The sequence below is a fragment of the Symsagittifera roscoffensis genome, unplaced genomic scaffold (genome assembly GCF_963678635.1).
Source record: "Symsagittifera roscoffensis unplaced genomic scaffold, txSymRosc1.1 SCAFFOLD_227, whole genome shotgun sequence".
Classification (NCBI taxonomy): Eukaryota; Metazoa; Xenacoelomorpha; order Acoela; family Convolutidae; genus Symsagittifera; species Symsagittifera roscoffensis.
In genome coordinates, this window is record NW_026970841.1 from 46672 (window position 1) to 59548 (window position 12877).

General features: G+C 36.1%; 1 protein-coding gene across 2 annotated transcripts; it reads left to right on the forward strand.

Moving 5' to 3' along the window:
* The first annotated feature begins 5355 nt into the window (after window positions 1-5355).
* On the forward strand, window positions 5356-12296 carry LOC134856008 (rho-related protein racA-like). Of its 2 annotated transcripts, none has more exons than XM_063872381.1 (9): window positions 5356-5585; window positions 6680-6893; window positions 7108-7592; window positions 7898-8117; window positions 8640-8755; window positions 10252-10537; window positions 10725-10882; window positions 11273-11459; window positions 11874-12296. In XM_063872381.1, exons 2-9 carry the CDS (start codon window positions 6691-6693, stop codon window positions 12139-12141), a joined length of 1923 nt encoding a protein of 640 aa, XP_063728451.1. In that variant the 5' UTR covers window positions 5356-5585; window positions 6680-6690; the 3' UTR covers window positions 12142-12296. The 2 variants fall into 2 exon arrangements, with proteins under 2 accessions (XP_063728451.1, XP_063728450.1); XM_063872380.1 differs by having other exon boundaries at window positions 5356-5619; window positions 11874-12294.
* Window positions 12297-12877: the final 581 nt, after the last annotated feature.

Below are 12877 nucleotides of genomic sequence, written 5' to 3' on the forward strand. Positions count from 1 at the left end.
CTGATTGGTTAAAAGTTTGATTATTTAACCTACTTAACAATCTCCCCCCTTCTGAAAAGGAAGGAAGATTGTTAAGTAGATCCAAGAATCTATTCACTCCTAAATGAAGGTTAAAATTTTGAATTTGCAAAAAATTGAGCGTGCCTTGTATTTAACCATTTCTACAAAATTGACTATTCTGTGAATAGAACTATTTCCGGGAAAAAAGTCTAGTACCCGATAGCAACAACCTTGCTTATCGCAAGGGTAAACATGAGCTAAATAAAACCAAATAGCTTTTCTAATGAACAAGTAAGCCTGTAAACCAAGTAACTTAGAAAAAAAACAAAAAAACAACAGCAACCTTAAGTTTTAACATCAGCTGATTGTAATTATTATCTGCTATTAATTTGGCATTCACAGTAAAAAATAATTTTCCAGCCTTTTCGACCGTCAATTTTTTATCGGCTGATTGAGTTTTGAAGAGCATCAGAAACATGATCCTAAATGACGACTGTGATGAAAAAAAATTTTGGAGCAGGGAGTAGAAAAAAGCAAAAAGTAAAAACAAGCTCTTGACGAAATTCAGTACTGCACATTTTGTTTTGCACCGTCTTTATAAAATTCAGCTATCCGTTTTCTGAATATTCTTGTTCGAATGACGTAGTTATCAGTTATAGTAGCTTTAGCATCTAAAAATAGTAATAACTAAACTTAATACCATAGCACACGAATGATATTGGACACAACGGTTAGCTTAGACTTGAACTGTGACCATTTTATTTAACGTGTCTTCGCTTATACCTTTATAGTTGTCGACGCTGGAAGCAAACAGTAAGAGTCCTTTTACAAGGTATCTGTATTTAACTTCTTCAAAACTCCGTTGAGTAAGTGGCACTTTTTTAGTTCATTGATACACCAGTTATTTGATTTGAATATCTCATTACGTACCATGAGCTTTCAGAAGAAAAAACTGAAAAATTCATCCCATAATCTTGGTTGCATTTGCGATCATTTTGTCGTGAAATCCTTTCATTTAAATTTGCCAAAATCTTTAAAAAAGACGGTAACTACGCAGTCTAATTTGACTGTGCCACTAAATTAGAACATCAAACGTTTACGCGAAGGAAAACTTGGTAAAATGACAAATTACAAAAACTTCATATATAGTTAAAAATTTTAAAATCAAAATCAAGTCCATGCTGCCTAAAAGAGCCGATAAAAACTAGTAGCAGATTAAACAAATGCAATTTAAGAAAACCTAAAATTAAGCGACGGAAACAAGAACTTAAACCACGAAATCGATAAAAAAATCAATTTTTTTCAAGAAACTTATTTGAAAAAAAATACTTCCCGGAAAAGAATCTGGATCTACCTAAAAATTTCCACCCCTATGAATAAACTCAGTAAATAAGCACTAGAGCTTTATTTTGAGAATTATATTTTCGCTGCATTCTGATTGGTCAAAAATTCGATTATTTAACCTACTTAACAATCTCCCCACTTCTGAAAAGGGAGGAGGATTTGTTAAGTAGATCCAAGAATCTATTTACTCCTAAATGAAGGTAAAGTTGTTTGAGTTTTCAAAAAATTGAGCATGCCTTGGATTTTACCGTTTCTACAAAATTGACTATTCTGTGATCAAAATTATTCCGGGTAAAAAGTCTAGTACCCGGTTGCAATAACCTTTTCTACTATACAAGTAAGCCTGTACACCAAGTATTTTAGAAAAAAAACAGCAACCTGAAACTTTAACATTAGCTGAATTGGATCATGTTAACTACTTGCCCCCTCTATTGCAAAAGGGGAGAAATAGCCAAGAAGATTCGGATGAAATTTTTTTGTAATAACATCAACCAATAGGAGTGCGAATTGAAACAACGTCAACCAATAGGAATGCGACAGAACACATTTCTGAGAAAAACAAAACCAATCCAGTTGAGCATAAATGAACTTAACAATAAACTGCCGAAAACTGTTTTATAGGAGGGGAGATTCTTTACAAGGTAACATAGGGGGAAAATAAATAACATGATCAACTGAGTTTAATTATTAGCTATTAATTTGGCATTGGTAGTAAATTATAATTTTTTCAGCCTTTTCGACCGTCAGTTTTTTATCGGCTGATCGAGTTTTGAAGAGCGACAAAAACATGACCTTGATTGACGACTGTGAACAGAAAAAACTAGAAACAGGGACGGGGACGTTCAACAGTGCCGAAGGGTAGAATCCCTCATGAGCGAAGGACCGAATGCGCGAAAATAAAAATCAGCCTATGAGATTTCAGTAATCTGAAATTTGGAAAGAAAGTAAACCTTTTTAGGGAAGGAGTATTGATAATGGCCGAATATAAATATGGGGGAAATATGCAAGATTTCCGAATTGTCACTGACACCGTCGAATTGGAACAAAATTTATATTTCAAGGGTTTTGTTATCAAAGAAGCAAAATATTGCTTCATTTATTTGAATGGCAATTGCTTCTTTTTAAAATTTGCCTTTCAGTTAAATTTATTTTCGGTCATTCGCTCACGAATTTTTTTGCGCATTCGGTCTTTCGCGCTTGAAAATAGCCCCCGTGCCGAAGTACAACAGTGTCGAAAAAGGCGGAAAAATTTCAGAAAATTTTAAACGCATTTTCTAAAGAGCGGCAAATTACTGACGCTAATTAACAAAGAAAATCACTCCAAGTTTGGCGCCCTTATGCCTGCAACAGTAAATTAAACAATTATTTTAGCGTCAAAACGTGTAAACTGCAATTTTTCTCGCTCAAAATCTTAAAGTATCACTTAAGATTGTACACAATTGCTGTTTAATTTTTGATTGCCGCACTTAATTTGTTGAAATTAGTTCAAATTTTCGGCACTGTTGAACACAGTTTTCATTTTCGGCACTGTTGAACACAGTTTTCATTTTCGGCACTGTTGTTCTTCGACACTGTTGTACTGCCCCGCAAGAGCTAGAAAAGGGCAAAAAATAATGATAAAAAACTCTTGATGAGTTTCAGTACTAAACGTTTTGTTTTGCACCATCTTTATATAATTCAGCAACCCGTTTTCTGAACATTCTTGTTCGAATGACGTAAATATCAGTATTAGTGGTAGAATCCCTCATGCGCGAAGGACCGAATGTGCCAAAAAAAAACCAGCCACTCAGATTTCAGTAATCTAAATTTTGGAAAGAATGTAAGCATTTCCAGGGACTGGAGTATTGATATTGGCCGAATACAAAAATGACAGAAAAATCCAAAGTTTCCAAATTGTCATTGACCGCCGCAAAATTGGGACAAATTTTATATTTCAACGATTTCGTGATGGAAAAAGCAAAAAATTGCTTCATTTATTTCATTTCAATTGAATGGCAATTGCTTCTTTTTAAAAACTGACTTCCGGGTAATTTTCTTTTCGGTCTTTCGCACACGAGTTTTTCGCGCATTCGGTCCTTCGCGCATGAGATTAGCCCTCAGTTATAGTAGCTTTAGCATTTAAAAATAGTAACTACTAATTATAATATTATATTTTGTAAGGAGGAGGAGCAATAAGCAGAATGGTCCAATAGCAGAATGAGTCCAAGAGCAGAAAAACAGAAAACTTTTGACTTGTATTGTTTTATAAGGGCTAATTGATAGAAGGATTGATAGAATCGTCAAAAAAAACCAAGAACAAAAACAAATTATGCATGAATTTGGGATACATAATTAAATGATTATCATTATTTGCAGATGAACCAAAAAATCTAAAAAAGAAAAACTTTTTTTTCAAAACAAAAAAATGGGGTTAATTATCTCTACTTTTCAGAGACGAAGCGATAGTTTGCACTGGATGCTAAAAAACATAGGCATAGTATGACAAACTAAACAAAAGAAATAGAGAAAAAAGCCAAAGAAAACTTAAAATAAAAAAAAAACAGAAAAGTTCATCCCATAATCTTTCCTACATTTGCGATCATTTTGTCGTGAACTATTTCCATTAAAATATGCCAAAATGTTTAACAAAAGACGGTAACTACGCGGTCTAAAGTGACTTAGTCGCTAAAACAGAAGACCAAACCGTTAAGGCGAGAAAAAATTGGTAATATGACAAATTACAAAAATTCCATTTATAGTTAATTATTTGAAAATCAAAATAAAATCCATGCTTCCTAAAGTGAGCCAATAAAATTTAGTAGCAAATAAAACAAATGCAGTTTGAGAAAACGGAAATTTAACCGACAGAAACTAGAACACAAATCACAAAACCGAAAAAAAATCAACATTTTTTCAAGAAAATAACATGAAAAAAATATATACTTCCCGGAAAAGAATATGGGTCTACTTAATCATCTCCACCCCTATGGACAAGCAGAGTGAATAAGCGCTAGAGCTTTGTATCGAGAAATATAATTTTGCTGCATTCTGATTGGTTAAAAGTTCGATTATTTAACCTACTTAACAATCTCCACCCCCCTTTCTGAAAAGGGAGGAAGATTGTTAAGTAGATGCAAGAATCTATTCACGCCTAAATGAAGGTAAAATTTGTGAATTTGCAAAAAATTGAGCATGCCTTGTATTTTACCATTTCTTCAAAATTGACTATTCTGTGAACAGAACTATTTCCGGGAAAAAAGTCTAGTACCCGATTGCAACAACCTTGCTTATCGCAAGGGTAAACATGAGCTAAATAAAACCAAATAGCTTTTCTAATGAACAAGTAAGCCTGTAAACCAAGTAACTTAGAAAAAAAAACAAAAAACAACAGCAGCCTAAAGTTTTAACATCAGCTGAATATAATTATTATCTGCTATTAATTTGGCATTGATAGTAAATACAGGGGCGGATTTAGGGGGGAAGGGCGGGGGGGGTTGGACGCTTCCCCCCCTCAGGGATTCCACCCCCTGCCGACCCAAAGGGTCCCTCCCCCCTTTGATACTTTCTCAGAAATCCGTTTTTGGCCGACCGACCCTAAAATTTTTCTAAGGGCGCCTTGGGAGCCAATATATACTAATTTTGAGGGGGAGCGCGCGCCAAAAAAAACGCGATTTTATTGTCAATTTTTTTCAAAAAGTGCCCAAAAACGGCTTTTTTGACTGTTTTTTCAAAAATTTGACTGCGGCGCAAAAAAAAGGTCGTCAAAATTTTCGAATTTTTTTTGAAAATCCGCCCCCCCCCCCCCCTCGAGAAAATCCTAGATCCGCCCCTGAGTAAATATAATTTTTTCAGCCTTTTCAACCGTCAATTTTTTATCGGCTGATTGAGTTTTGAAGAGCGATCAGATTTCTAAACGACGACTGTGAACAAAAAAATATTGGAGCAGGGAGTAGAAAAAGTAAAAAGTAAAAAAAGCTCTTGACGAATTTCAGTACTGCACGTTTTGTTCTGCACCGTCTTTATATAATTCAGCTATCCGTTTTCTGAATATTCTTGTTCGAATGACGTAGTTATCATTTATAGTAGCTTTAGCATCTAAAAATAGTAACTACTAAACATAATACCATAGCACACGAATGATATTGGACAGAACGGTTAGCTTAGACTTAGACTGTCACCATTTTATTTAACGTGTCTTCGCTTATACCTTTACAGTTATCGACCTTGGAAGCAAACATTTAGAGTCGTTTACGGTAAACAAGGTATCTGTATTTAATTTCTTCAAAACTTCGTTGGGTAAGTGGCACTTTTTCAGTTAATTGATTTGAATTTCTACCATCACATACCACGCGCTTTTAGAAAAATTCAAAGATCAGTCGGCCGAAAATGGACACCGTAAAAAAGTACCAAGAAGAAAAAAGAATCTTTGGGTGACTAGGTGCAGGGGCGGGTTTAGGATTTTCTCAAGTGGGGGGGGGTGGGTGTGGGTGGATTTTCAAAAAAAAAAATTCAAAAATTTTGTCGACCTTTATTTTAAGTCGACCATTTTGATATTGATTTTCCGAGGTCTCCCAAAGCAATAAAAAGACTCTGTTTTGGCCAACTTTTCTGCGCTACAATCAAAGTTTTGAAAAAAAAACAGGCATTTTTTGAAAAACTTTGACCAAAAAATTGCGTTTTCGGCGCGCGCTCACCCCTCAAAATTAGTTTATATTGGCGCCAAAACCGCCTTTGAAAATTTTTAAGATTCGTCACCAAAAATGGATATTTCAAAATAGTACAAAGGGGGACCCCTTTTTTGCGTCGGCAGGGGGTCGAATCCCTGAGGAGGATTAGGGTCTTTTCTGTCGTACGGTCCAAAATTCATCCTTAGGCTATTTTCAAAATTTGATCATAATGCTTGATTCTGATGGGATAAAGTTACAAAAAAAGGAAACCTGAAGCTTAATTTCAAACATATTAGCTCATTGGTTATGTTGTGGTAATTTTGGGCCGTTTAACAGAAAAGGCCCGGGAATTGGGCCCCTGTAAACCCCCCTGTTCTCAAACGTCTATTTCAGAATAGTTTCAGCCATAAGATACCTGGATTATCAGTTTGACTCTTTACTAAATAGTTTCCATTCGAGTTTGGGTGTGGCACTTGCTGCAGACAAAACGCGGTTACGGCTGATTAGTTTATCAACGATTTTTGGAATCTCTTTAAGTATTTCCCTCCTTTTCCAATGGGGAAAGATTCGTTACTGGGTACAAAGTTCACACGCTTAACCACTGAATTTATTCATTATTGCGGTGAGGGGGCAGGTACTTACCAGGTACCATAGGGGGGAGTAGTTAAGGAGGTCAGTTTTTTTTCTAGCAATAACGAGTATGCAGCGGATTAAACTAGTGATAGTGGGGGACGGGGCGGTGGGGAAGTCGTGTCTGCTCATTCGATACACCACCAATGCTTTCCCACAAGAATATGTGCCCACAGTATTCGACAACTACATGGCCAATGTTATTGTAGACGGCAAGCCAATCAGTTTGGGACTATGGGACACTGCAGGCCAAGAAGACTACGACAGACTTAGGTTCTAAACTTTTCGCTTGTAGAACCACCGTCGAAAAATTCGGGAGAACATGTTTTGATCATGTTTTCTAACCCTGCAGAACCGCCTTAAAACATTCCCAACTTAATTTTTGAATGATTTTGTTTTGTATAGGCCCTGGTTAAGCTTTAAGAACAAGTAGTTTTGGAGAGAATCATTCGGTTATTTGATTCAGTCACTTTTTAATTTTTTCTAGACCCCTGTCCTATCCGCAGACGGATGTTTTCATGTTGGCTTACGCAACAGCTTCAAAAACCTCATTTGACAACGTTGAGCACCGGTGGATACAAGAATTAAGACACCACTGTCCCGAGACGCCTGTTGTCATCGTGGGACTAAAGTCGGATCTGAAACCGAAAGTCACGACCAAGGAAGGCAAAGCTATGGCCTCAAAATTGGGATGCGCATTCGCCGAATGTAGTTCATTGAATGGTAATGGAGTTCAGCAAGTTATGGATTTGGCCTTAAGATCAGCCGTTCGTGAAGCCGAGACACGATTCAAGCAAAAACGAGGGCCGGCAGCCTTCATTCCTAACTTTGGAGGCTTTTCGTTTGATAGGTTCTCAACGGACAAGCTGAGAGCATTTTTTGGCAAAGTCAAACCGGAGTTGCCGGAGCCTCCAGTCATGCCGGAGGCGGGAAAAGCGCCTCAAATTAACATCATTTTACCAGACACTGCAGGTGATTTCTCAAAACAAATAATTGTTTTAAAGTTTAAACCCTAAGTCTTAGTTAAATTCAAAATTTTTTTGAATGATTTTATGAATTATTCGCGGTCTACCGGCAGAGTTTTAGCAGCAAACATACCAGAATGCATTGTTAGTACCTTTTTTGGGTGTTGAAACATAGTACTGGTAAAACAGGCTGCTTTTTCAAATCAAAGAAAACTCGTAAGATGCAACGATTGCCCTTACAAGTCCATACACAATTACCCGACGCTAATATATCTCTTTAAAGCGATTGCTATGATGCACAATGTTTGATAGCTGATATGAAGAGACTTCTGAACTTGGACGACAGCAGTAAGGACGTGAAGTTTCAACTGGAGGACGGGGCCGTGGTCTGGGCCCATAAGATCCTCCTGGCCTCCTCAAGTCACCTGTTCCGAACTCTATTCCAGCTGGACTCCACTCATCTTTTTTCTGGCCGTCCTGACATGACTCTTCCAGAGGAACGACTGAGCCAGGACCTCACTCAAAAACTGAAGTATGAAAGATACAATAAGTTGCTCAGATATGTCGCATTTGTTTTCGTTTGATGCGAAGATACAGCACTCTCACCCTAATTTGTACAACATAGTTACCTTCGAAATCTATTCTTTAATAGATGCTCGGGTTCTTTTGAGAAGTTTCTCGAAAAAAAAACTTAGTTTTGAAAACTTTTTTCTGAACCATCGGTGATCTTATGTACTTTTACGAAACTTTTGAAATGAAGTCACCGTGAAATCACAAAGAGAGAAAAAAATTTCGGAAATTGTGAGAGAACTGAATACTCATCCTATCATAGGCGCGTCCAGGTTCGAAATAAATTTCTGCGCGGAAGCGGGGTTTTAGAAAAAAAACAGATCGAAAATTTCGTTTTCTTAGAAGTTCTTGACAAAAACAAGGTTTTTTGGCGTGTGCTGCCTGCCCCCACGTCATACGTTTTCCTGGTTAAGCGACACAAACTCTGATGATAGCAAGTGTGATGATCACGGATGTTGTATAAATAAATATATATTATTTTCAGAGAAAGGAGTTTCCCTGTCGCTGGAATCGTCTCACTCTCGGAGTCCCGCTTGAACGACGGATCATTATGTTCATTAGTGTCAATGGATGAGTCAGTTACCCTTGACGTCATGAAAGGCATCTGTTTTTTGTTTAGACTTCCCGTATAACCTCTATGTCTTAAGCCAACGCCAAACTCAAAACCTCGAACTTGCTAAAGCATGAAGCAGTTCGCTATCTATGTTCCGAACCACATAATAAAACTACAATCCCCGGAAAATAAGACCGCAAAAAAACACTAATAGTATAATTTTTTTGTTCGACCATTTGAAAAGTGGGGAGGAACTTTGTATTGGGTGTGTTTTAGTTTTTTCTTTCTCTTTGTTTTCCACAAAAAGTAATGTACCACAAATAGTAATTGGAATTGGTCGAGTGATATATCACATTAAATTCCTTTCAATCGTAATCCGATCATTAAAAAATTCCAAATTTTTTTTCAGTGTCGAAAACCGGTTTGGAATTTTTGATTTTTGGTGTAACTTCAAACTAATATGGTGTGAGCGCTTAGGCTTACAATAGATTATTTCGTATTCGGGTGTGTTTTAGTTTTTTTCTTTTTGTTTTCCACGCAAAATTAGCTACCACAAATAATCATTGGACTGGGTTGATTGATATATCATATTAAAGCCTTTTTACTCGAAATTTGAACCACGTCAAGAAATTTCCAAATTTTTTTCCCGGTGTCAAGAAAAACCGGTTCAAAATCTTAATTCGAGCAAAATAAGCAAGCAAGCAGACTTACATGCTGAATTATGCCTGATTTAAGACCTTAATTTTTAATTTTAAGCAAATGAAACTTTTTTTAAGAGTTTTTTTAAGCTTCATTTCGAGAACCAAAAACTTCAAAAAATTTTCCGCAAAAATTTTTGAAAAAAAAACTTAATTTTTTAAAGTTTTTTTTCAGTCATTTTTCTGAAAACGTTTTAGTCCTTTTGCCTACATTACTATGATTGTCTAATATACCTAAAATATATTTTTATGTCAAATCCTTTTATCCCTCCAAGCAGAAAAACTTAACTAATTTGGAAAAAATTCTAAACCGTAGTTTTCTACAGACTATGGTCGGAACATTCTGTGCTACTGCACAGTAACTGACTATCCATGTTTAAGCTTATTTTAAGCCGTAAAAAATTAAGTTTTACCCAAAAAAGTAGTCTTCGGAGTTTTTTAGCGTCAATTTGTAAACAAAGATAAAAAGTTCCAAAAATTTCTGCAGAAAAAGGTTTTGAAAATTTAAAAACTTTTTGTTGCAGTTTTTTTAATTTTTGCTAATCAATTTTCGAATGGCCTTTTTATTTCTACTATGACTGTCAAATAAGCCTAAGCTTTGTTTCGATCAGATCTTTTTATCACACCATTCAGAAAAAAACGACACTAATTTGAAAAAAAAAATCATTTTTCTAAGACTGTGGTCGGAACATTCTGCGCTTCTTGCCCACAAACCGGCAAAACTTGTTATACTTTTGCAAATTTTTGCAAAAAGTTCATAGTGCTAGGTTATGTACGTTACTCATAAATACATGTAAATCAAAGTATTTGGGGGTCTAAATTTAAATTGATCCATTGGCTTCCAGAAGTTCTCCACTTTCTATACTGTGGTCTTCCTTCCTCAAATCTCAACTCAAACCTAATTCCTCAAATTAAGAGAATTTCCGCCGACATTTGTGCTCCAAAACTATTCGACGCCCTGGACAATATGGAGAAAAAGGAAGACGAGTTTTTCAACGACAGTATTCAGTTGTTTTTGAACGACAGAACGAGTGTAATGTGTGAACGACTTTTCTTCAACAAAGCAGCCTTGTGTGACATGGTGGTTTTGGCGGGTAAAACTGAATTCCACGTAAACAGATGTGTGCTCAGGTTGGTCTTTTTTTCAATCACGTTAGTTTTTTTTTATCGAATCTGCTTCGAGCAACTGGTCTTGTCTTGCCCGTCAAGAACTTCAAGTTCAACATTCAAGCACAAGAGACACTTAATGGTGTAAAGGATTCACTGAAATCTCATTTGGCTTTTCCTAGTTCATTTCGAGAAGATCTGGCGGTTTAAGGTCAAGGTCAGACGTGTTTAACGGGATGTTGAGTGGGAATTTCCTGGAAAACACGAATGGAGTACTGAAGATGGAGAGCAGATTCGCGCCCGAGGATGTCTCTGCTTTTCTCCAGTTTCTCTACAGTGGACACTCGGACTACCTGGAAAACGAGTCCTGTAAGAGTACTCAATAAAAAAGAAAGAAATTTGAACAAAACTGGAGTTTTTTGTAGAAAAGATGATATAAACAGGGAATAGTTTACCAGCCCAGACTAGATTGAAACTCAATTGAAATACAAAAAAAAACGTTCCTTATAGTTCTGAAAAATGAAGAGAAGTTATGTGGCTTGTTAAAATATATTTTCAATCGCTGCAGATTTCAATCGATAAATCCTCTAAGTATAAAAATCTTATAAGTTTTTCATGATAAGATATCAGTAAAAGTTTCCTGCTTTATAAAACTGTATATTACCCTAAATTATTTATTGTTGCGAGTTGTCGCTTTTCCTTGAATTTTACGAGTTGGCTAATTTTGCGAGTTTTAACTTTGTTCAGAGATTGTTTTAGGTGATCTGCAGAGCGTGATTGAGTTGTCTGAGATGTACTTAATACCCTCCCTCAAGAACAGATGTGAACTGTATATGACTAAGAGGGTGGACAAAGCGTGTGCAGTGTCCATAGAGAGAAGTGAAGTGGACTGCATTGAGCTGCTCATGTTCGCTGACCTCTTCAACTGTCATTTCCTCACACAGTGGTATGTGTAAGACAAGTGTCTATACTCAGTCAATTTACAAATCTCATCTCCGAACCAACTTCCTCTCCAGATCCCAATGTCTTTTATGTAATGAGTTATCAAATTGTCTCAAAATCGATTTATTTTTCGTGTTTATAAAATTATCTCTTGAGAATATTTTTTTTGACAAAAATGGAAAATTTAAACGGCCAATAAACTTTTAGAATTGTTTTTAAAAAAGATTTTTCGACATTGGCAGCAAATAATAATGATGAATTTGCTCCCCTTTTGCTTATTAATTATGTTTGAAACGATGCACTGGCAACCACAGAGTACATAATATTACATACCAGCAAAACCTGCTAAAAAATTCGAGCTTTGATCAGACATTGTTTTCTGGATTCGTTGGCATCATTCTTTATCAATACATTGTAGGTGCCGTCACTTCATATCCACAAACTATCTCATCTTTTCCAAGAAAAACAACTTCGCATCGCTTCCGGTCGAACACAAAGACTTCATAAATGAGCATCAATGGCCGCCTGTCAGTTACCTGGAAGATGTGAAAAGCTACGAGGCCAAGCTAGAGGCCCTCCACAAGAAAGGAGGCAAAAAGAAACAACTTAAGACCCTGCAACACTCACAGGATGTCTCAAACGATGATATCAATCAACAGCAAAATGCTGCAACAAATGTGCTGTAAAAACTGAAGAGAACCCTTTTTATAATGTAACGTAATCACTAATGTAATGTTTCAGTGTTCAGTCTTAGTTAAAAATTAGGTTAATGTTTTACATTTACATATATTTTTTTTCTTCAGAAATTTTTTTTCCAAATACGAAGCACGACTAAAGGTAATTGGTTGCAGGGGCTGATCTAGGTTTTTCTCGAGAGGGGGAGGGTTTCAAAAATTTGTCGAAATTTTGTCGACTTTTTTTAGGTCGACCAAATTGATTTTGCGAGCTTTCCCAGAGCACTAAAAAGACTCTGTTTTAGATTTGGCTAAATTTTACTGCGCCGCAGGCAAAACTGAAAAAAGGCCGAAAAAACGCCTTTAAAAAATTTTCAGGGTCCGTCGACAAAAATTCATATCTCAAAATAGTATAAAGGGGGTCAAATTCCTGAGAGAAAATCGTCTAAACAAGCTTAAATAAAACAATCTATTATCAAACCTGTAGAAGATAAGCAACAGTTACATATTTCGTCGAGAACATCTGTGAGCAAATTGAGACACGCATTGTCGATATGTGACCAAAGTTCGAGATGCTATAGAAGCTGTTGCTTTTCTGTATGAAACACATGTGAAAAAAGTGGTCAAATACCCACATTTGAAAAAACTTTCACTCTCAGACGTGATTTTTACTTTCGATTTTCTTTTTTCTTTTAAAATGGACCGGTCTTCTTGCTCAAAAATTGATGATTATTTCTTCAGAGCAGCA

Bases quoted from the DNA above. Each gene is read 5' to 3' on its own strand.
- LOC134856008 (XM_063872381.1), top strand. From the start codon at position 6,691: ATGCAGCGGATTAAACTAGTGATAGTGGGGGACGGGGCGGTGGGGAAG. The intron at 8,118-8,639 runs GTATGAAAGATA...TATTATTTTCAG, and splicing joins GACCTCACTCAAAAACTGAA to AGAAAGGAGTTTCCCTGTCG. The intron at 10,538-10,724 runs GTTGGTCTTTTT...TGGCGGTTTAAG, and splicing joins GTAAACAGATGTGTGCTCAG to GTCAAGGTCAGACGTGTTTA.